We start from the raw sequence: 25,630 nt of genomic DNA, 5'->3' as shown, positions 1-25,630 counted from the left end.
GTGTAGCTCTGTTTGGGTTTTTTCATACCTACTGTGTGTATGTGTGTGTGTGTGTGTGTGTGTGTGTCTGGGCAATCGCTCTACTAGATTAGCATATCATTGGTTACAGACTCTGCCCTCAGTGTTAGCAGATTGTTTGAACACACTGAAGGCATGACTGTCAAACATGTCATGTACTGTATGAGATCTGGCAAGGTGACTGAGCCGCGTGTGCAGGTGTGCATTAAGGATTACGGCTTTAAGCGGGGGTGCAGGAGGCATGCTTGCCTTGCGTGTTTGTATATGTGTATGTGTGTGCGCGTGCACTCTCACCTTGGGCGCTCCACCTAGACAAGCGCATAGTGCACACTGATAGCCGAGTCAGGGAGACGGCCCATCTAAGCATTAAAACCAGCTCTGTCAAACGAAGCGCCATTTCCATTTCAGATTCCAGTGCATGAATAAGTAATTTTGTCCTTGAACTGTTAATACTGAAACACACCAGGCTGCCTGTGTCCTAACAACTTCTTTGCCTTACTTAGCATTTCAATCAGGACAAATCACCATGCTGGGATGGGAGAGGTCACGCGGAGTAGTTATGTAAAGAGCACAAAATGTGGTACACCCACTCACAAAAACAAGCACTGGGCCAGCCAGTGATTAAGTTCCATTACGAGTGGGCAGCGCTGGTATCTAATGCAGGCAAAAATTGTAAGCAGGACCCCCTCATCTCCTCCTGTAGGTCAGGAAAATCACTTCAGACCAAACTCATGTTCTTTTCACAAAGTGCCATCAGGGAAAATAAATGGTCTTAGAGTGTTGTGGTTGGGGATGATGATTTATTATGCAATTCGTTGCTGCTGCATTGTGCATTGCATATAATAGAAAATCAATAAATTAGTTGATTACAGAAATGGAAACACATATGGACTGGAAAACTAATCTGAACATACATGCATTGGTGCTGGACAGGACTTTTTTTTTCTTATGCCCTCATGTAAATGTTGTCTTATATGTTTTATTTTCTGCTTAAGACAAATTTATTCCCCAGTAAACTTAACTCATCTTCACACAGTGGGCCAGCAATTTTAACTTTTACCTTGTTAACTTTTACCAACACCGATGGATAGTTACGTAATTTTACAAAGGCAGGTGTTGTTGTCAGTTTTATTGCCTGTGGACTGTTTTTTGTCTTGTTTTGGTTTTAGGTGAAGTGCAAAGTGTTTTCCTGCGGTGCATATTGGAAGTGGCAGCAACACTCTAAAGGCAGAATGAGAGGAGGGAGAGATAGAGAGAGAGAGAGAGAGAAAAAAAACAATTATATCACTACATTACAGACCCATCTGTTTGGCTGTCATTCAGCTGACCTAGAAAAGAGGTGGAATCAGACAAGAAAAAATATGCATCAGTGCGAGAACATAGAGGTGCATTAAAAAAAAAACAAAAAAAAAACAGAGGAAACAAAGTGAGTTTTCTGCTGCACTCATCTTTACCGTTCACCGTAGTTTAATTCAAACATCGATGTACAAGGTTGGCCAACGTTCTGCTATGGATGCTTGGAGTCTCAAAGTAACTTCTGCTGTTGCGCTATAACTAAATGTGGTCTTAAAAACCGTCAGTAATGAACATTAGTCATGTGTGTATTTTAAACTGAAAGTGAAAATGCATCCTACGTCCTTACACATATAATAATAAAGAAAGTGCTTATTCCTTCTTTGAAATCTCATGAACTTGACTTTTCTTACATCCACACGTGAACCATAATGTCCATGCCATGTTTGGATTTTCTAAATTCGAGTCCACTCTGCAACCATCGGAGCCTTTGCCTAATGAAGGAACGTGATGTCATCATCAGATCTTTTTTTGGGGAATAAAAAAAGGTTGAAATCAAATGATACTGAGTAGACAACTTGTTAAAAATGTCCAACAAACTGAATATGAAACCTTTGAATATATCTGTTGCGCGTGTAAGTAAAGTTTATGAATCCTATTTTCTGGTGGGAAATGTAATCACTTGGCTTATGTACAGAGCTGGTTTATATACAGTTGGTGGCACTGAAAAGTAAAGGTCCTGTGTTTTTATTTTCCTATTCTTGCCTGTCCCATCCAAGCATCTGGGTTTTTGGTCTTTACCTCTCAGCATTTCTTTCATTGTCACTAAGTTCAGCACTCTTTTATAGCTGTTACAGTGGCCCCATTCCCCTTTTTAATTTATAATTCTATGGTTGAGGTTTTGTTAACATAAAGTATTGACTTTGGAATATTTATTTCTATATGTAATTCACCGTGGAATACAATATCATTATGGTGCATTTTGTCCTCACTTTCATTGTTCTCTGATTGATTTGAATGTAATCTGTGTTATTCCTCTCTGCTCTAATTCTGTGTCCCTCATCTCGTCCTTCACCATGAGCAGCTGATGACCAAGCACCCGTCCAAGCGTCTGGGCTGCAGCCTGGAGGGAGAGAGGGACATCAGAGAGCACGCCTTCTACAGACGCATCGACTGGGATCGCCTCGAGAACAGGGAGATACAGCCTCCGTTCAAGCCCAAAGTGGTGAGTCCTGCGCACAGAGACATGCATGCACACACACATGCACACGCACGCACACTAGAAATACACACACGCACACATTGTGAGACCCACAGAGTGCATGCATGGAGGCTTGAAAGGTGCCATGCGTAGCATTTTTAAACATCAGTATATCATTGTCAAACTAATTGTGACACTTCAAGTTCATGTTTATTTAGAGCCTTTAATCACAGTTAGAGTCTCAAAGGGCTTTGCAGGCCCACAGCTGAAAAAAAACAAAACAGCGCCTCTTATAATGAGTAAGAACCGCACTCCCCCACCACCCCCATCCCACCCCACCGCCCCCCAAAAACCCAAAGGCAGCTAGGGATAAAAAGGAAAAATCTTGGGAAGGATCACATTGAGAAGTAAGCTCCTTCCAGGCTTCCAAAGTTAATTCTCCTGCTTAAATATTTAAACAAAAGAGTAAAAAAAATAAACAAAAAATGATATACCTTTGTGTAATTACTGTAAACAGCTGAGGCCACAGTTGCTATGATTGGTAGCCTCTGTCTGACATAAGTGGTGTTGTTACTGGTGTTTCTCGAAGCAGAGAGGAGAAACACACACCTGCATGGCATTTCGCAACCACCTGCTGTTGGTTGCTCATTCAAACCAACCGTGTGACTGTTTCCTCATGTTTTTTCCTGAAAAGATGGCACACGTCTCAGCTCTTCATTAGCCTTAAACAGCAGCAGCACGTAGTTCCTGTTTGGCTTCATAAAGCAATATCCCTGTGTGCCACAAAGCAATATGACAGATTTCATGCAAACACTGACCGAGCGTCACAAAACCTGACACAAGCAGTTATGCAAAATACATTAAAGACGTCAGTGAAGGTTGCCAATCCTCTCAGTGAAGGTCTTGTTTATTTACAGTAGTCATACCAATGCCTCATAATTAATCAAAGCTACATATAGCGTCCTTAATACACATTCGTATCTGCTGTCACTTGTCAAAATGCATTGATTTGTTTGGAACAAGACAAGCAGACAAATAAAAACCAGTTGGAGTTGTATATATTTAAACACACAGCAAGAACAGATGTCCTCATCACTAAGAGTTAAAGTAGAAACCGTTTCCCCTGCAGTGACTTGTAGGTGGATGCATCTCCGACTCAGCCGAAGAAAGCTTTGCCGTATTATCCACTCCCTTGGGGATTATGTGTTTTTTTTGTCTGCTTGTTTAGCAGCTCGTACCTCAGCCTCACAGTCAGTTCAGATACTGACACGCAGATCAAAAGTGACTATTAAAACAACTTCAGTTAGATGATTTTGCTTGATTTACTTCTAAGACAAGGGAATGGAGTAGTGAGAATGCTGAGATCTTGAATTTACAGTTCATGAAAATTCAGTTTGCCAATGACATATAACAAAATACAGGTTGTTCAAATGACATTTAAACAGGTTTTACATCATATACCGATCAGGACAAAGTTGTTCTTATGTAATCTTTTCTTGTTGTAGGGGAAATAAACTACGTATTTCAGACTGCACAGTTACGCAATTTAATTAACCATCGGGATTTATATGAAAATCCCTCCTGACTTGACTTCCCATGTGATTGATGCTATTGTTTAAATAACATGAAAAGGAGCCAGCCCCAAATGTGAACCAGTCAAATATTTGCAAGAACCAGAGGGAGAGAGAGAGAGAAAGATATAGACAGAGACAGAGAGAGAGAGAGATAGAGAGAATGAAGAAAATCTGTATCTATGCATGCACATATTACAGACTTGGGTCAGCTTCCCCGAGGCGATCATTAAACTTTCATCTGATCTAATTTAATCCACTTACAATTTAATCACTTCAGAAAGTCTTTTTCTTTCTTTACTATTCTAAAAGTGGTGAAGAAGAAACTGACGATTCTAGAGCTGAGGAAAAAATTATTTTCATATTCTAACTTTAAAGTAATTGTCACAAGAGAGACATCTGAGAATATTATGGAATATTATGGAAATTGGTGTTTCCAATTTACATTCTGAATTTATTGCATTGAAAGTGAATGAACTCCAATACAAGGCATTCTCTCTCCGTCTCTGACTTTCCCTCACTCTCTCCTGTCTTGCTTTCACATACTTACACACACACACACACACACACACACACACACACACTTACAGATACACTGTCCTCATGCTGAAGCATTGTGTCACCAGACTCAGGATCAGGCGTGTTACTGTCCAATCATTTCTCTGCAAACTAAAGCCTACTCCCTGAAAAGCAGATTTGAAATACACAAAATGGTATTTCACTTTGTTACGTTTTCATTTTGCTTGCTCACATCAACATGACTTCACAAATACTCATCTTCCAGTATTCAAAATAATGTTTTTTTGCCACCCTAAGAGTTGAAACAGTTACTTTCTTCGTGGCAAATCAATGTTAAGTGGAACTACTGATTAATTTTGTTCTAGTTGAGCTTTGGCAGAGCAACGGGGTATGTAAGGTCAGGGTTCAGTTTTAGCGATCAGTACAAAAATGCTGGAAAAAATCCTAGAAAAATGAGTTGAAAATGTTGGGCTCTGTGCTAACTCATTAGCTTGCAAGCAGACAATGTTCCTTTTAAGATTTTGGTAAAACTTAGGTCAAGAATTAACATCAGTTTTGTTCGCAAACCATTTCTCTGAGGTGTGCACGGTCCCTCAGACAAAACATCCGCTTCAACTCGTTCTTTATTGCATCTTTATTGCAGCTTTGGGCACTGTTTTACAGTCTTTACAAAATAGACAGTTATCTTGGGTCTGGTATTTAAAGCTTGTTTTTTTTTTTCCATTCATTTGTCAACCATTCTTAGAGTTTAATTAAATGCAGTGCCTTTTTTTAAACTGAGAATTTGTGGTTTGATCTGATGTGTGAGGACGCTGCTTGGAATAATTGCACTGTTTGGAAAAACAATGCTTAAGCCATACACACATACAATACATACACACACACACACACACACACACACACACACACACACACCATGAGCTGGTAGTTACTGCAGTAACTGTTCACACATCTGCAATACACAATGTTAATTAACCTCCTTAATCTACTAAATGCTAGATTTACAGTACATAATTGCACCATATTTACTGTACATTCACTTTACGTAATTACACCATATGTTCTTACATCTCATTAGATTCACATAATTGCACTTAAACAAATGAGGTGGGGACACTCTGGACAAACAGCACATAGTGGTGTGTGTCACGACTCAAGAAAACACTTGGCCTGGCTGACGGAATCTGACTGTAATGCCCTGAAACACCCAGCAGACATCCAGAGTGGCTGACAGCAGCAGGGACGTTTGTGAAGTTCAAGTGCAAGATCTCAGTAGGAAATGAACCTTTTACCTTGTCAACACTGACGTAATCCGCTACCCACTCTGCCACACAGTGGGAATACACACGGTGATGGGAAACTGTATTTTAGTGTCCGAGTAGCTGTCAGGGATATCAGCAGTCAAAGGCAGGGATTTAAATACCTCAGCTTTGGCCAAACCCCCAACAGCTCAGTGTAGTTCTTTAGTGAGATGGTGCACATAGTGGATATGTTTCGAGGCGTTTAGATAGTCAGTGTTTAGATACTGACAAAAAGAATTAACCTCCTTAATCTTGTAAACGCAACAGATTTACACTATTTAACTGCACCGTTTGTTCCTTATGTGTCCTTAGGTTTACATAATAGCATACAATTGGCTGAAAACATTTTGTGAGACATGATGTGCCTCGTTTTCTGTATGTTTCTTCACAAAAGATTAAATAAAATTCCTCGCCAGCTGTGAGTGCGATCCTACTTTGCTTCCAGCTTTATGGAAGATCTGAAAGAGCTTCATGCATTGAACTTCCAGAGCCACTCATGAGAACAGTGGATGGCATTCACATTTAATGTGCAGTCAGTCAAGTAAAAAAAAAAGAAAAATTCATGAATCAAGTTAAAATAAGTTAATTCAGTTGACTCAGGCTCAAAAAGATTTATTTGTTGGTCCTCTCAGTGTTTTGTGAGGTGAACGTGTCAGTACCTGAGATAGCATCATAACACACAGCAGAGAGACAGAGACAGAAAGACCTGTTATTTTAGCGTATTGAATATACCAAATATAAAAAAGACAATGAAAACAAAGCCCAGCTACAAAGTACCTCCTGCCAGCAATATGCAATTGTCAAGATATGCCAGTTTTACATGTTAGAGAGTTAAGTACGGTGAAAGTTAATTGGTGTGAAAAGTGAATGAGCTCCTCCTTGCCCCAATGACCAATCATTCCACAAAGTTTAAAAATGTTACATGAATCCATTCGACAGTCACTACAGTTTTATGTGAAGCTACGCCCACTGCCACGTCTCACTTTGTCCAATCAGTGTGAACAATTAATGAGCTCCTCCTTGCCCCATGATCAACGTTTCTTTTAGAGATATCCTGCCAATAAACAAACAAACTGCAAAAAATGGAATGGAGTGAAAACATAACTCCTGCCCAGCTCTGTAAGTGGAGGTAATAAACTCAACACTTAGTGAAAAGGTTCTGCCTGCTTCTTTGCAAATAATCTGTCATATTATGGGTGTTTTTACCAGTTTGGTAAAACTTGATGCTGTAATTTTGTTTCTGTGGCCGGAGAAACCAGCTTCATAGAGGTAGGTGGTCAAAGAAGACAATAAGGTCTGTTGATATTTAGAGGCTGCGATACTCAGCTGTGAATTGAATCCACAATAAAGCGCACATCTTTGCTAATGACTGTTAACATTTCCTTATCCCTGACGGAGGAATTCTTACTAGCACAGGTGAATGGGTTTCTGTTCTTGGGAATTCAAGGATCATTGGACAGAGGGAAGCAGTGGTCAAAGTCATCAGAAATCCATCACAGCCGATCACACTCCTGCTGGGATGATTTTTGTCACAGAAGCTCTTTGCGACCCTGTTTCAGGACAGCACGGTGGCACCGGGTTGTGTCCTGGTCGATGAGTAGCACTGACTTGGCCTCATGACTTACACATCATGTAGTCATCATAGTGACTTTTTTTTTTTGCGGTGCACAATATACAAAATTGCCACAGAAAGCACAGATTGAATTGACTCTGGTGTGTGAAAAGTGGTCTCAAACTGGAATATACAGCTGCCTCGACATGACCCCCTTTAGTGAGTCAAAACACAGCTGCAGGCATAGGCTATATATGTCATACATTATGTGGGCCATAAGTAATTTCAAAGACACCCTCAATGCATAATTAATGTAATGTCCATATATTATAAATGTATATCTCATATAGCTGTCTTAATGCTGCACAGCAAGGGGTGCTTTTGAAATCCCCTGTGTGCACACAAGAGCATGTCCTCTCTCTCTCTCTCTCTCTCTCTCTCTCTCTCTCTCTCTCTCTCTCTCTCTCTCTCTCTCTCGCTCTCTCGCTCTCTCTCTCACTCTCTCTCTCTCTCTCCCTTTTTCTTACTCACATACATGAACTCACACAGACAATTTTCATACTTCAAAAGAAAAAAAAAAAAAAAAAAACGGAAGATGCAACCAAGCTGAACTAGGTCACTCAGTGTCATGTGAATGTGTCTGCGTCCCTTACATATTCAGTTAAAATATGTAGTTTTCTTCTTTTTCAACCCTCAAGGGCTCCCGTTCCTCTGATAAGGTGAATCCTGGCCTCTGCGTCCCTGTAGTCTCCTGCTGGATTGATATGCTGTGTGTCTTTTGTGTGTATGTGTGTATGCGTGTGAAAGTGAAAATGAACGAACATCAGAGATCGAAGAGAGTAGAGGCGGGAAGTTATCTTGCATGTATGTGCTGTCTGTGTGCATATGTCCTGCATATTAATGTGTGTGTGTGTGTGTGTGTGTGTGTGTGTGTGTGTGTGTGCGTGAGTCTATATGTGTGTGTGTGTTTGTGTGTGTAGGCCGGAGTGGATGTTTGACTTCAGAGAGACAGAGAGAGAGGAGCTTCTTCTGTGCATGTTCAGTGGTTATGCCTGCATGCATGCAAACATGTGCATGTCTATGTGCATGTGCATGCATGCATGGTTTTGGTTATTCATGCAGCGATGGGTGAGAGATGAGAGAGAGAGAAAAGTTTTCTGCTTCTCCCTGTAACTTCCATAACCCTCACCCTGTAATGATCCATCCTGTCCATGTAATACAGTCCTGTTTCTGAGTCCATTACCACCAAATTGCTGTCATTAAACCCGCTCCAACACCTCCCTCCATCCCTCCCTCATTGCTAGCCCTGCCTCTCTTATCCACTCCTCCTTTTTGCCCTCTCCTTGTCCATCTCTCCCTGTTCAATCTCACTTCATCCGCCTGTGATGGCTGTGGAATTGCAATCAATACACTGGCAGCACCCAGCTGAGAGAATCAAATCATCTGTATCTAGTGGACAGGGGCTAGACAGCTCAGGAGACACTGCCTAAATGTTATATTAGGACAGCCTAAGATAAGGACAATCCATATTTATAATGTTAAGCAGCCATTTACATACCTGTTAACACTCCTGTTTTTTTTGTCATTTCTCATGTTAATCTCCCATTTTCTGACACATGTATCCAATCCAGAGGGTGGCACAAGGTAAAACAATTGTACAAGAGGAACGGTTGTACAGCAGGAACACATTTTAACATAACTTGCTTAAAGAGTGGCGAAGCATTACTCAAAAGGCACCTAGTTTACATTACTGCCCCAGGTTTATCTGTCTGCAGTGGGGATATCAATTTAAACACAGCATGTCATGTTGACAGGTATGCATCTACAACAGGTGTTAGTCAGCAAGTGGCAGTTAATTAAATGCCAGTAAGCAGTGTTTGCATGGTAATTGGCCACCTGAGCAGGAAATTGGAATACTTTCATGACAACAGAACATATTTGACATCCACACGTTTGACGGCTTCCTGTCGATGGCTGACCATCTGTATGGCTGATGGGAGGCGAGAGGGAAGGAAAAAGTAGGTCAAATAAGAATGTTGCTGATTAATAGTGATGGGAGCAGTGAATGAAGGGAGGAAAGGAGGGCAAGAGAGAGTAGGAGGACTTAGTCACTGCACAGAAGTCTTGGAACAAGGCAGTGCTGCACATGCTGGGCATACACACACACACACACACACATGCAAAACTGTGGCAATATGGATGAGCTATGACTCACTGTAACAGTGGAAGGACAAGAAGCAGAGCCTTGTAACTTGACTAAACATGTTTGCTTTTCCTCATTTAGCTTAAGGGACAAAAGAAGGAGAGTTTTCAATTTTTGATCATTTTACTGATCATTTTACTTTTTTGATTTGTGGTCAAAGCTGTTTCTTTTCAGATGGGGACCAGAAGCCCAGTCAGTAATTTCTTTTTTGTAATTATGACACATTTCTGGCCTTGTTTACAAAGTGTTTCACCTTTTTCACCATGTAAATGTTTTTAAGAGATTGTAAAACTACAGTAAAACAGACATGTATTTTAAACATGTAATATAACCACAGTAAGCCATATGGGATAGTAAAACAAAAAAGTAGATTAATTCCCTACAGCGTAGCTTTTAGAGATGCCACATTTACTGTACATACATGTATAAGTTTAGCTTCAGTTTTGTGTCAGTGAAGAAAAGAAAGAACTCCTCTTCCACATTCCTCCTTTCAGCTAAGAATAACTGGACCAGACAGTTTGAGATTCATTTTATTGTATGTTCAATTTTGTATTGAGTGAATGCTGTTATGTTCAGATGAATGGCATTCTTCTGTAAGCCATTCATTCACTGCCAACGACAAGACAACAAGTTAAAAAAAAATTGTGTAATATTAGGGAGATGATGATGACAGAAATCTCCCTAGGCTGGTGCTGTGAATGGCAGAGAGTGTGAGGTGGAGAGAGAGAGAGGGAGAGAGAGAGAGAGAGAGAGTCTTGGCATAACTCTTAATGGACGCAGGCACTCATTTGTCATCCTAAATAGCTGTGCATTCTTTTAATATGCTTGAGTGCAGAGGCGTGTGCATCTGTATGTGCGGAGAGAGAGAGAGAGAAAGGGAGATTAAAGAAAGAGAGAAAGTAGGTCAAACATCCATGTAGGACACTATGTCAACTGTGTATGTGAGGATGTATAAACAACACAATGTTTTGGCCCCATTCTGTAAGGTTTGGCTGAATCACCCAGTGTGATATAGCATTAACATGACCAGCCATGCATTTTGCCCAAAAGCACAACTCTGTTCTTGAAGCACTCACAATGCAATGATCAATAAATATGGCACATTTTGAAAAGCTGATAGATTAAGTGGGGTTAGAGTCATATAGTTTTACCTCCCTTTTCCTCTTTGTTCTTATTGAGCTAATCCTTTAAACTCAATTTATCTTTTGGGGAGTAAATACTTTTATGGTAGAGCTGTTCTTATTCAGTAGTTTTCCAGTCATAGTCCTTGTTTTGTTTTTATTATTATTATTTCTGTATGTGATAAGTGCTGAAAAAATCTGAAATGTTTGGCAAAAGCCTTGTCTTTACTCTGGTATCCATGGGTACCTCTGATTTTTAGGAGGGCTTAGCAGATGCTTCAGGGAAGCACTAGTTGTGGCTCCTGCTGTTCCTGTCAGAGTATTGGGGGGAAAAAAGAAAAAAAAAAAAAAAAAACATTTGAAGTGTGGTGCTCTTTAGCTAAAAATTGAAATATTTTTAACTTATAGCACTTTGTAGCCCTGAGCAGTAAAAACATACTAAGCACTGTCAGAAACATGCAGTCCCACGTCCTTTCTGTTGAAAATAACAAGAAAGGAAGCCAGCGCTCTAGGTTCCCAGCAGACATGCAACAGAATAAATGAACCATGCATATCAAACGTTTTTAAAGACTCAGCGCTGTCAGTTTGGCAGCTGAAACAGTTTTCATCACACATATGCTTTATGTGCACACTGGTTGGAATATTGCTTTGGAGCAAAGGCCCACTGTCAGTCTTAGTAAATGTGTTTTGATCCAGAAAGGGACATATTGGCACCAGCGATTGTTGCTGGAGATCAAAGTGAGAACTGTCCGGCTGGACTTGAGCGATGGATGGTCTTTGATGGATAGAAGGAGACAAGTCGACATGTTTCAGACAGAGAAAGCGAGCGATTGAGGGATGCTGGGTATTACCCATCAATCTCTGTTATCTGCTTTGTGTGTGAGAGAGAGAGAGACAGAAAGAGAGAGGGAGCGCATTGAAAGAGAAGGCAACACACACGTGCACACACATTTTCAAACACAGCCACATTTCCCCCCCTATCTTGAAGTGTGTGTCCCGCTTCTCCTCCGCTCTGCAACATGACGGCAGTGGCTTGGAGCAAATGTCACCTGTCAGTGACAAGAGTCAGAGGAGGACAGTTAAAACACTGGAGCCTCGGGTTCCACACACACACACACACACACACTCACACACAAAACACTCAAGTACACACTGTCACACTGTGCACATGTATGCTTGCCTAGACATTAGTTTATGGATTCAGACATACAAATTAAACACACTCACACACACAGATGGACAATTCAACACACACACACACACACACACACACACATGCACAGACAGTGATGACTTGACTCTGGATGTAGGGCAGCACAGAAGGCTGCTGTTAGTCACCGTGTCTAACAGTGAGAGTTTCAAAGCAGTGAGGATCTGTAGTGAATTCCACTTGGACACAGTATCTGAACCTGAGCCAAGCTAGTGGAGCCAGCCCGAAAGAACCATGAAGGCAAAGTGTGTTACTGTACAGTCATGATGAGAAGTTTTAATATATTTTGGAGTAACTTGGACTTGTCTTTTTTCATGACTAGAAATCCGCATCCAAGCTGGAGGGCAGCAAAGTAACCTTCCAGCCTCCTGTTTTGTTTTGTTTTTTTCTTTCTAGCCAGCCAGCAACCATTGGACAAAAAGGGCAGATTTCTAGATTACCATACCAATCCACCGTGGCAAAATCATAATATGGCTGCCTTTGTGTTTAAATGTCATTGTTTGTTGTGATTGTAATAAACTGTGGAGCCCTTTCAGTGTAATGCACCAGTGCTGGTTTCTATGATGACAGTGTTGAAAGTTGTATGGTAACTGCTTAATTACCAAGACTGATGTCAGTGGAAATGTTCTTTCTCTCCTTCCCAGTTCCAGTGTAAGAACTGCGTGGCATTTTGGCTTCACAGAGTCAGTGATACTCACAGCCACCTGCAGAACAGTGTCTCCCCAGGGAACATGAAGCCCTATCAAGTGATGCAGTGTGTGTGTGTGTGTGTGTGTGTGTGTGTGTGTGTGTGTGTGTGTGTGTGTGAATGTTGTGTAGGTGAGCCCAGTGTGTAGGTGGAATTGCGGATGAGGTTAGAGAAGGATGGTGAATGTAGTTCTGTCTTTCTCTCCCTCTCTCTCTCTCTTTCTCTTAGGTTCTTGTGTTCTCTGTCTGTTTTTTCTTGCTCTCTCAAGTGAAAATAGAGAACGACTAAGTGAACTCATACTGCTCCGTTGTTGCTGTTACTGATTATTAATAATGTGTATTGGGCGATTCCATTTAGAGTCCAGCTCTAGCTATTTGCAGTGCTTGGGATACAGTGGTGTGGTTAGATAACAGGGCACAGCGATGCTGCCACATACCTCGAAAAATCTCATGAAAATGGCCTACAAACCCATCTAGCAAGTCATGCATCGCAGGACATTACTGTATAGGTGACATATACATGTTTCCACTGCATTTAAATGACCACATCTGTGCAATTAAGAAAAACAGCAGTTATCAAAGTTTAGCTATAACATATACGCCAAAGGACATGTAAACTTCAAGCAAATATGCAACTTGAGCAAACAGAGGAGGCAAACTTCAAATGAAGCATCCCATCTCCACCTTAAAGGAATACTTCACCCAAAAACTGTGTTTTTTTTGTCATTTATTCACTATGAGATGTTTTGAATATCCATCGGGAAAGGTTTCCATTGCATGCCACGTGGAGAACAAAGGCTCCAAAAACTGTAGCTATTTCTGTAAGAATGGAGTTGATTGATGATGTCAACAAACAGACGCAAAAGATTGAAATTTTTAGATTTGAAACAGATGTTTTCATATCCTTTTTTGCTGCTGTTTGTTGAGGTCACCAGAAAAATGGCTACAGTCCTTGGAACCTTCATTGTCTGTAATGTGTACGATTACATCCCTTTTCATCAGACGTTCGAGGTTAACTGGTCAAAGGCTGTGAAATGGAATGCCACTGATTCAACACACCATGTCTAGATGATTTATTGAGGCCTTCAGAGGTTCAACTTGGAGCATTGCTCCAATAAAGGCCTGGTACCCGCTGCAGTTGACGTCAATAAAAGCCCCAGCCACTATTTGAGGAAATGCAGTAACATAAGTCCATTATAACCAGTTAATATATATTCAAACATCAGACAGGAATTTGTTCAGCAGCTCAGGGGTAAATCGTTGAAGCCGCAGTGATGACATACACACCCACATCCCTGAACATGTACATGACCTTCCTTTGTAGAGAAATTCTCTGAAGTGCTAATTCAGCAACCACATGACATGATTCGCTTCCATGTCTTTGATATGATTTGATTATCCTCTCATTACAGAAACATAAAACTGTTTTGATGTCTCCTGTTCAGTATTGACGGTTCTCCTCCTTCTTTTGAACCTACTAATTAACCCCTTTGTGATCTTGTTGCACCTTGATGCTGTACTATTTTATTCAAGCAATCTTTTCATTCTTTGTACCATTATTAGATTTGACAGCAGGGGGTCAAATGTACAAAATTATTCACATAATACATATTAGCCAAGATAAAAGACCAGCAGGGTATCAGGTCAGAGCAATCACAGCATTGTTGCAGAGGCCCTGACACTATTTCCCCTCACTGAATCAAACATTAGCTTTGTTTATTCAAAACTGGATTGCTATTCCACAGCTGTGCCAATGTTAACTTGGCATCCAGGAGACTCTATTGCATTACAATCCAGGTGAATGGGATGTAGAGCATGTAATCTGGGGTTATTGTTGGAATAAGGACATACAGTAATAGGAAAACAGAGGATCAGGTGTAGAACGGGCCATGGGACAGGAGGAGGGCTAGAGGAAAGGGGCATGGACTGATAACCAATTTGAATTTGGCAGATGTACGTTTCAACTAGTAAATCGGGTGAAGTGGATGAACTCACAAATGTTGCTTGTTGTTTTTGTCTGAACACATTGTCTAATTGCCCCTGTGAACTTTTTTAATGGGTGACGATGATGTTGATGATTGATGATGTCTGATGATGACTTCAATGATGTGTGTCCTGTGCTTTGGGTTCATTACTGAAAACTGGCAAGTGATCAAACCAATTCAGCCGAACGCAATGTCTCTTGCCTTCTCAGAATTGCTGTGTAACTGTGCATACACCTTTGTGGCTGTTCAAACTTTTTTTTATATGTCTGTTTCATAGTAACTCTGCTTTATTTCTCCGTGTCTTTTCATAAGCTTTATTTCTGACTAATCTCTTCATCTCTGTCCTTCTCTTTCCTAACAGTGTGGCAAAGGAGCAGAGAACTTTGACAAGTTCTTCACACGTACCCAGCCACAGCTCACGCCGCCAGATGAGCTGGTTATCGCCAACATCGACCAGGCTGACTTTGCAGGGTTCTCTTTCATCAACCCACAGTTTGTACACCCCTCATTGAACGTCACCGAATGAGAAGGATGGGCAACGATCTCCGTAAAGAATCTCCCTGCTCACTGCCACCCACTAAAGCCAACCGCCAAGCTAACATCTGACCACAACTTGATCAACGCCCATACTAAACCTCTGTGTATTGATTTTATTAGGAAGCAGCATTCTAGAACATGTTTTTTTCTGTATGATGTCTGTGCCGGAATGAATAGATTATCCAGCATAAATGTAAAGGCTACCACAAGAAACAATTTTTGATCATGAGAGTGCAGACAAGGATGCCCCTTTCTTCCCCTGTAATTTGTATTGGACACTTTATTATCTCTTAAAGGCATTGAGATGGGAGAAAGGGTGTCAGACTTTATTATGCTATGCCAGTATATGACTTAATTAAGAGCTTAATTAAGGAACTTTTAACTATGATAACATTTAAGGGATGGATTAACTAATTTTGCAAAAACTGATGTCTCGCAATTTGTTGACGCTTTACTAATCTCAATGGATTCCCATTACAGCCTGCACCAGTGGTGGGTTTATAGTTCACAATATATTCTGTATGGATCATTATCACTATATAGATATTATGTGATGACCTAAAAGCCACTCACATAAGGCAGTGTAGAAGCTAAAGCCAAATATGAAGGACAGGGGGTGCCAGCGCTGAAGCAGCACCTTGTGATTTAATGTTTGTATACTGTATCTTGTTTACAGTTTTCTTCCCATTTCTGTTGTTTTTATGGTGATGGTGAGATTCTATTTTAGTACAATTTAATTCTAGCCAGTCTCACGTTCCAGTGTGTGTAGCAAATCACCAAAAGAGCTAACATCTACCATGAATAAATAATAATACAGCCTGTAAAAAAGCAAATACAAGAGACACGAATGCATGTACATGTGTCAGGGGAGCACGCATGTTAATGTCAAACCCAAGTTGTCACAACTATTAGTTGAACTGTTATCACCCTCTTCGCAGTTTATTTTGCCTGGTTTTCAAATATGGCTACACACACCCCCTTACTTGAGCTGCAGGTTGTAGTTCCCTTGTCATTAATTTTATAAAAGCCAGAAGGGAATACACAGAAATCAGTTTAGCATGTGGGCAGTGGCAGAACATAGTCATGTATACCTTGAAAAATCAGACCATAGGATTTTACAGTTTGTCATTTTTAATACCATTCAGTGTTAACCACTGTGTCTGTGTCTGCATGCCCGCAACTAAAACCAAGTCTCCCTATGGCCATAAATCTCTTTACAAGAACCGCTTTCAAATTCAGGTCCTTTAAACCACTTGCTTGAAATTACCCAAACTTGGATGTATCTTTTAATGTTGTCAATTTCAATTTTTTAGACTTTAAAATAAATTGATGTCAAATCATTGTTTCTCTATTAACCATGCAATGTTTATTGCATATCATGCTCACATATATAAAGTAGATAAACATATTTGTCTGGTTTCTTGGATGCAGAAGAAGTTGCAGAACAAAAAAGATGTGTGTTGGAAGGAACATCACAGCCATGCTTTGTTGTCCTGAGAACAAGCTTGTCCTGTATCCAGGCATATGCCAGCAAGATGATCATATTATTACCTGGAATCCTTTTTGTGTGTCCTTTTTTGTTTTCTGTACTAGCTCTGAAATAGATTAGTTTTTAATTTTGCTCTGCTCTTGTGATGTCATACATATTTTTCCATTAGATCAGATTAATAATATTTTATTGTATCACCTACCAGTGTATAACTCCTTTGTAAATATTCACGAGTTATTTAAAAGATATAGCAACTTACAGTTTTTATACCAACACCTGAATGTGCTTTTATTACATTAGATAGGTTAACGTATATTTCTATGTAAAAAAAAAAAAAAAAAAGAAACAAACAAACAAAAAGCAAAGAGCCCATTACAGATTAACTTCGTAACAGCTGGGTGTCTTTCATAGAGTCCAGATTTAGCAAATTGTGCAAGATATATGTGCAGCTTGTTTCAGCAAATTTATCAAAGCTTTTTTTTTTTTTTTTTTTTTTTCGTTTCCTCAATTCATATCCAATGTTTTTGAATGCAAATAGTGTGTTGACTGGATGCGTGCCTGGCTGTTGAATGCCCTCCTGTATCTGCATGCTGTTGGTTGGGATCATCCATGCACGTTAAACAAAATGCTGCATGCTACTAAGTATGAAACCCCGAGGAGTTACAATCTTAAAGATGGATCTAGGGTCCCCAAATTTAACCTGGGCCCTCACACATCAAGTACCTTAAGAGTGCTGATCTGAGACCAGCCAGGCTGTTTTAGATTTGGCTGTTTGGGTTTTGTCAGTGCTGTATCAAAGTCTACAAGGTTTTGATGAAAGAAGAACAGGTGGCAAGTTTTGAAAGCGCTCAGATTCAAGGCAGATTGGTAAGCTGTGCAACTCGAAGAACAAAGAACCCATCATCATTATTATTATCTGCAATAATTAGATTATAGATTTGCTGAAAATCCCACACATTACTTTTAAAGTGACATGTACTCTTTTTTTTCCCCTGTGAACTGGCCATTGGTTCTAGATCAGTCCTCTTATCTGTAGAAGCTTGATTTCTGTGGCCCCTGGTTCCCTTTACCTTTACCTGTTTTAGGGCGATGTGGATCACTGAATCCAGATCTGTTGTGAGATATGATTCAATAGCACTGCTCTGTCACTAGACCAGTGGGACCACTCGCTCTATAGTGTCTCATCAGTGGGGCTTATGTTATGATATTAATGTTGTGTTGTCAGTTTGTAGGTTTTTTGTTTTGTTTTGTTTTGTTTTGTTTTTGTCAGTGTTGTCAATTTTATTTCTCTAGTCTGTGCTCAAATAATTCAGGAATGTTCAAAGGAAATATCAGTGTAGAAAACTCATATCTGACTGACAAATATATATATATAGTATGTATGGAAACCTTTTTAATATTTTCTCCCTGTTTTTCTAAGGGTTGTGTTCTCTCCCTGTGTTGGCTATTGTGTAACCTTTCGCCTGTGCCAAACCGGAAAACGCCAGAACCCGACAATAGCAGCGTTGCACTACCTGTAGTTATACTGATGACTCTCTGTGGCAGCTTCTCTCTGTATAGGCTGAGACCTGCCTGAAGCCACACCCGCTATACACTCTCTGTCTGCCGCATAACATATTGCATGTAGCCATGAGTGCACCAATGCACATTGATGTCAGTACAATTTACCGTGGTAAAGTTAGGTAGTCGACTCAACTTTCGCAGTAATCAATTAGTAGATCTTCTTCCCAAGGAGCCAGTCTAGCCCTGGGCGCAACTCCCTGAACAAGATTTCAACTTCTGGAGCGTTTGATTCAGTGTTTACAGCCTCAAAAGTGGGCTGTAGAGAAGTGAGAGAAAATGCTCCACATAATGTATACTGTATGTTCACACAGGACATACTCAGCAACAGATTTGCCCTTGTCTTAACCTCTCCTAAACTGCATCTCTGTATATGTTTACATAATGGCCCAGGTCTAATGAGAGGAGTCCATCCCATCCAAGTTGAAAACATCCTTAATGACAGTAAACCTCTGTAAAAGCTGTTTCCCTTTTCCTACAGCTATTTTCATTTCCTTTAAGGATACATTACAGTCGAAGGCATAAACGGCAATTCAGAATCACCCTTCCCCTTCTGTGCCTTCCCTGACCTGGACCGAGATACATTTCCCTCTCAGTCTTCATCCTCCTCCTCCTCGTCCATCTGTCCATTCTCTCGGCCACAGCCAACTGGCCATGCGGTGAAATGTAGTAGAGCATTACCTAGCGTACAATCCAATGTGACATTAGCACTTTCTAACCCAGTAAAGTTGATTTAATCTCTTCAGCATCTGGTCAGTAAATCAAAACCGTGAGCACAACATCTTGTAGACTGGGGCCAATATGTTTTACAACCAGAAAAACTGTACAAGTTGACTGATCCTTTTTGTGTTAACGTGTCCGCTTTACCTTTTACCTCCCTGTGCCTATTAACAACTGAATGATTTAGTGAGTTAATAACTGAATTTGTGAATACACAAGTCAACAAGTGAGTTTCTATCAGGAATATCCCAGGATGGGTTTAGGTGGTGGGGGAGGCGAAGGAACAATGAGCAAGTGATGGATGGGGATTGGCATAGACGAATGAAGGGATGGATGAGTGAAGAATGGTTTGAAGGACAACCCCCGTGCCTCGTCATATTGACCCAGCCCTCCTGTCTTCTAGTGTACATCCCACTGTCTCTCTACCTTTCTCTGTCTCTTCCTTCTTCAGTGCCTGGGCAATCAATCCGTCATCATATCAACAAAGCCCTCCTCTGGTCACCTTTAAAAACCCATCAGTTTGCAAAAGCAGTTTCATTTTCTTGCACACAGCTCACACTGCTGACAGTTCCCCCTTTCCTTAGTCCTCCTCTCTTCAAATTCTCTCTAATGTACCGTAGGAAAGAAATTAGCAAAATGTTCTATGGGTTTGACTTTGTTTACACCAGATTCTCGATTCTGTTTTCTTCATTTTTAATGTAATTGATGTGAATGGCCAGACAATACACTGACGTGAAGATACTATCTTAAATGTCAGGATTCGAGGGGGGGGGTGGGCTGCTCTGATTTGTTTTCTTTTCAATTGGCATTTGTCACATTTCTTTTAGGCATATGTATGCTTTATATGCATCTTGTTTGACATCTCTGTGCTTAGACAATGCTCTCCGCTGGTTCTGTGTCCTGTTTGTTGTGAAAAGAGCAACGTGAAGTGAATTGCCATCTTTTTGGCCATACAGAGCACAGCATCAATGAAATGCGGGATTGCCTTATCTCTTAACCCATACAGTGACATCATCTGTTATTCTCCCATCTTTGTTCATTTATAAACCAAGCGCTTCTTCTGTCTTTGTACATAAATGATTTAGATATCTACATAGACTGTAAAACGAAGGAATATATTGTATTTTGCAAATGGTGTATGTTCGTTTTCCTCCCCCCCGCCCGTCAGCCTGAAACCTTTAAAATGAGTCTGAGCTACTTACCTTGTAATCGATTGTGTCATTTGTACCTAATGTATGATAATACAAATAAAAAAAAAGGAAAATGATATCCATACTGAAACAAGTCCTGTTTTTTTCTCTCACTGTGATTTACATGCACAGATTTTGGCTGCAGTTTCTTTTAGGTTCGATCCAGCTATGATGCTTGTTATTTGCGTTTCACCATACATGGGACAGGTACATATTTGGTTTATTTTGAGAAATGCGTCACTGGCAACACCTGAAGTTGCACTGACATGTTCTTGTCAGGTTTCCTCACTCAAAAGTTACCAAAGGAAGTTGTCTTTGTTGTGTTTTCACAATCCATGTCAACTTCTCAGACTGTAGGGAAAAGCCCCATCTAACAGATAATTAGAGGAAATGACTAAAGATAGGCACATTGTAGGACCTGAGCTCTACTTATTTGCAAGAAAAATTCATTTAAAACTCTATCCTTAGTACCTATTACTATTTGCAGTCCCTCTACCTTGACTGCTAAATAACTGGCTGTCTCTTTAGCTCCAGTTCAGTTCATTCCTTTGAACCAGGGAAGATTGCTCCATGACAGTAAAACATTTTCATTTTGTATCATTTCCACCTCTTTGAGTGTAGTGAAAGGTAGATACTGTTGGTGAGAGAACTAGTCATTGAATGAACCAGACGGCACAACATTGTGAGTGTGTTGTTATGTTCTTTTGTTTTCCAGACATTGCAGTTACAGAAAAAAGCAATATACCTCAAATACAGCAGTAAGCCATACCAAGTCAGATGCTATTTATTTATGTTACTGAAGCAGATAGAGTCAAAGTTCAACCTGTACCTCAAGCTTAGCCAAACCTCTTCCTCTCTCTCTCTCTCTCTCTACACACACACACACACACACACACACACACCTGGCTGCCCGCCTGTTAAGATGCTGCTCTCTCACGTGGAATCATAATTCTGCCGTAAGCAACTGGGACTGACAAACAAAGAGCAAGTAATGTTGTCAGGAAGAGCTGTAATAAGCATGGTGAACGTAGGAGGAGAGAGAGAGAGAGAGAGAGAGAGAGAGAGAGAGAGAGAGAGAGAGAGAGAGAGAAACACCCTTAGTTATGGCATGTCGGTTCTTTTTGTGATACTATTGGTGTTAATTTGCATATACCAGGTCACCCTGCATACATTATGAGTGTTGTGTGTGTGTGTGTGTGTGTGTGTGTGTGTGTGTTTGTGCTTACATATGTAGCCTCTCTAGCATGTGAACAAATATGATATGTGCCGTGTTTGTGTTGTCAGCATATAGGTATAGATGTGTTTTTTTTCTGAACTTGTCTATCTGTTCTTTTGTTAGCATGTGTGGGTGTTTGCATGCATCAGTGAGGCCATAAATGTGCCTAAGCGTGTCTGCAATGTGTGTGTATCTATGTGCACATTTCTGTGTCTTCATGCATGTCTAGGTGTTTGTGTGTGTGTGTGTGTGTGTGTGTGTATGTGTGGGTGGGTGGGTGGATGGATGTGTGTATGTTCCAGGCTCCTTCATTAGTTGGATGGCTGAGCTCAGCCTAGATGGCCAGAGAGGGGTGCTGGTGATGGAAAACCATAGTGTAGCAGCCAGAGCTGTCAGGAGTCATCAGGATAGACTTCGACTGTGGAGCATCTCAGCCTGTTGACTATGGGCTGACTGGCACTACAAGATCTCCTCTAGATTTCACCTCAGTTAAGCTAAGAGCACACCAGGGGCATGTTTTTACAGCACCTTCTCTGTGGAGGAAGGGACAGGGCGCACTTTCTGGGTTTTTATGGAGCCTGCTATTTCATTAAGGGACTACACCGACTTTTTGGGAAATTGACACATTAGTCACCTTAGGCAATATGCATTGTGACCGGAGGATTGGTACCTAAATGATCTGTTTCTATTAGACAGCTCAGTCTGGTGTGTATACTGTGACTATTTTTATCGGAAAAAGTAACAAAATCCCAACTTATAGGGGCTTTAAAGCTCCAAATGCATTCGTAGATGCAGGCTGAGTGATAATGACGACGTCAATACATAAGTAGAGGCAAAACAGGCTGGAGCTACACAAGGGAACAGGCTGGGCTGACAAACTGGCGAGACAAACAGTAGGATATGGCAAAGACCATGACTAGAGAGAGGACTTAAACACACACAAGGGCAATTAACACAAGCTGGCACAGGTGGCAAGGGGAGACACAGGGAAGTGACACAGGGAAGTGACACAGGGAGCTGACACAGGGAGCTGACAAGCTAGGGAAACACAGGAGGCGGGATGAGCAGATTGGGATAACAGGGCACTGGTGACAACTCTTAGCAAACCTGGACTGTAGGAGGAAACTGTGACAGCTGCATGGTAAGTTGTAGAAACAGTTCACCCAAAATAATAATAATAAAAAAAGATATTTTCACACATATTTTTGCACTTAGCCCTTGTGCAGCCTATCCACCCTGACAGTTTCTGTGTGATTTGGTGAGGTTTCCAGTTTGCGGTGATCTCCCGTGTCCTGGCACTAGTTATTTTGTGGAGCTCAAACTGTCCAAATACTGACATGTTAAAAACTCAACAGCAGCAGCTCTTTCTAAAAATAATGACAAGGATGCCCAGTATAACCCACATCCCTCGGAAACACCGGCAAACAATATTCACAGTAGTCACCTCCTATGGAGGCGGATTGTATTGCAGTGGCAGGGAAGATCATGACTGGAAACCTCACAAAATCACACAAACAAATTGGACTGCACCAGAAGTATGTTGGAAAATGGTGTTTTTGTACTGTATTGAACTGTTCCTTTAAAAAGCATGTCTAGCTACCAAGCTTATTTAAGACTTTCAGAAGAACTTGTTTTGTTTATACTTGAAGTAAGTGAAGTTAGCCAGTCAGGTGAAGTTTTGTGCTCATAAAGCACTTCACTCACTGGCTAGCACTTCACTATAACAAAATAGAAAAGACAATGATTACACATCACCACATGTGTCTTCATAACTGGAAAGTATTTCTGAATGCCTTTCTTAAGATTTTCTTGGGCATTTCTGCTTTATTTGATAGTTACAGTCAGGAAAGACAGGAGAAAGAGAGGGGATGACATGCTGCAAATGGCCTGGGCTCAGATTCAAGCCCGGGCCAATGTGGTAAGGACTTGACAAGTGGTACGTGCTCTACCAGACAAGCTATTGAGGCCCCCACTCTGAATGCATTTTAATAACGTTTTTTGTTGATTCTAACAAAATCGTAAGGGTTAGTAACAAAGCAAAGCAACAAAGTAGCTTTCAAAGTAACTTCCCACATCACTGGTGGACCCACAACTCTATCTAATGCCTTTATTTAGCTTTGAAGTCAACAGCCTATTTGGATTCTTGAGGGAATTTACTACACCAAATGACCAGACACAGCGGTTCGCACTTCTGCTTCTCCCTTTGCCATGCCACTAATAAGAAACCACTCTAAAAAGTAACTTGTTCTCCACTGATGTAATTTTCACCCAGCAACCTTGACCTCCCTTTTTTGGACTCTCATTCTTCTTATTAGTCACTGGACTCCAGCCACATTCTGTCTCTTCACAATTCAATAGATGGCCTTCATCTATCTTGCTGATGTTCTCTCAAATGAGGGGCCATAATTACTGTAGTCCCTTTTTGGCAGACAGCCAGTGACCTAAATGGTTACTTGTTGGGATAGAAAGAGTTTTGAAGGATTCTGATGACTTTTTTTTTTTTTTTTTTTAACACATTGTAGCTCGAGGCTAGATGTTATAAAGCTTTCAGTCACTATATGTGTTAAAAACATGTGTGTTGTTAAATATTAGCATTAAAGAGGATATCAATCAATGTACAGAAATGGGATTTTTTTTTTCTCTCCTGGGTTGTAGCCAGACATTTTCACTGCAGCCCTTTGTGCCTTTTTGCATTTTCTTCACTCGTGTTCAGAAAGCACAGCTGTTCTCTGACTAGAGAAAGCCCTGCAATATGTTGAGCGAAGACCCAGCTGGTGTGTGAGCTTTTGTTTAACACCTATATGTTTCAGTTCACTCGTCTGTCTTGTTAAGAAACTGCAGCAGCTAAGCTAAATACAGCCATATTGTATTGTTATGGAAAGTACTATGGCCTTAAGTAAAACAGAGGAAGTATTGTTACAGTTTGATATACACTTATGTTTTTGTGAATGATGATGACCTGTGAGCCTCAGTACTAAATTATTTATGGTTGCATTAAGTCACACAACCAAAAAGACAAAAAAAAATGACCTCACCCTGTTTTCATGAGCCTGGATAGGACAAGATTCAATTTTAAATTTTAAATTTTGCTGCTTGAGTTAAGCAAGAAGCCCTGCCATGCAATTTTTCTGAAAGGTCAGGAATCAAAATTCAGGCCAGACAGACCAGATCCATAAAAAAAGTTCACTGAGTCCATGACACAGTGCATACATACACATGATCTGCTTCTTGCTCTGTGGAATTATGCAGAGAAGATACTGACATTTACTGGCACCAAACCACGAGGCAGCCATTGTTTTGCACAAAATCGTTCACAGACATGCCTTCACATCTGAGCAAGGAAGCCATCTCTTGCTTTGCCTTGTACTGGCAAGCAGTCGGCCAGGTTTTTCAACTGTGCCTGCGAGATGTCAGGTAAGGTCATGTTTGCAGTTAGTTCTCAGCCTGGAGCCACCTGGGCTTCACTGCTGGTGTTGATGCTGGCTAAAGCACACGAGAGAATAGCAGAAAAGAAAAGAAAAAACTAAAGAAACACTCTAACAGTTTCTACAGTGTATGATGATGAAATGTGACAGACATAGCCTTCCAAGTGACGGGAGGGGAAAGTGCCTGCCTGACTTGCTGTGGGGTCGAAGATAGGTTATTTGGAAGGCAGGGCCAAGTGGGTGCACGCCTCTTAATTGACTCATGCCTATAATCAGAGTCGGAAACAGAATGTGCTAGTTAATCATACACACTACTCTGATTTGCCAGATGCTCCGAAATGATTGAAAGAATGGCCATATGCTCGGAGATAGTTAGTGCTAAATTTAGTCTGACAGAAATTCAGATTCTGTGTAAAGTTGTGCTGTCCTACGCACGTGGCCAAATACCTTCACAAGCCTAGATCATTCATATTTTATCAGCTTCATATAGCATGTTTAATGAATAGAAAGCTCAAATCCAATCCCTACTTTAAACACTCTAATCTGCCTTTAAATTACACCCCTCTCACTCTTCAGGACCAACACAGTAGACCCCACACTCTCGCCAAGACTGTAATTCATTTTACTCCCACATCATACAGAATATAATGGATTTTAATAGGGAAGCCATCTCAGATGTACAAAACAAATGGGGAATCTTTGAAAATGTGATAAGAAAGACAGGAGAGGAAGGAGAGTACATGTTAATGGCAGTGTTAACTCACTTTTGTTCGTTTGTTTGTTTAGGTGTTCTGTGGACGTTTCTTTATAGAACATCGGGTAATCAAAGAGG

At 40.7% G+C, this 25,630-nt stretch overlaps 1 protein-coding gene across 2 annotated transcripts in view; it reads left to right on the top strand.

The window, feature by feature from the left end:
• Nucleotides 1–20,236, top strand: part of prkcaa (protein kinase C, alpha, a) — a 213,788-nt gene extending 193,552 nt beyond the window's left edge. For both annotated transcript variants that reach the window (XM_030061000.1, XM_030061008.1), the window contains 2 exons: nt 2,396–2,536; nt 15,023–20,236. In XM_030061000.1, the coding sequence (XP_029916860.1) occupies nt 2,396–2,536; nt 15,023–15,187 (306 nt within the window). In that variant the 3' untranslated portion in view covers nt 15,188–20,236. The remainder of the gene's footprint in view (nt 1–2,395; nt 2,537–15,022) is intronic.
• The last annotated feature ends 5,394 nt before the right edge of the window (nt 20,237–25,630 follow it).

The sequence above is a fragment of the Myripristis murdjan genome, chromosome 1 (genome assembly GCF_902150065.1).
Source record: "Myripristis murdjan chromosome 1, fMyrMur1.1, whole genome shotgun sequence".
NCBI lineage: Eukaryota > Metazoa > Chordata > Actinopteri > Holocentriformes > Holocentridae > Myripristis > Myripristis murdjan.
This window is presented reverse-complemented; position numbering and strand designations above follow the sequence as displayed.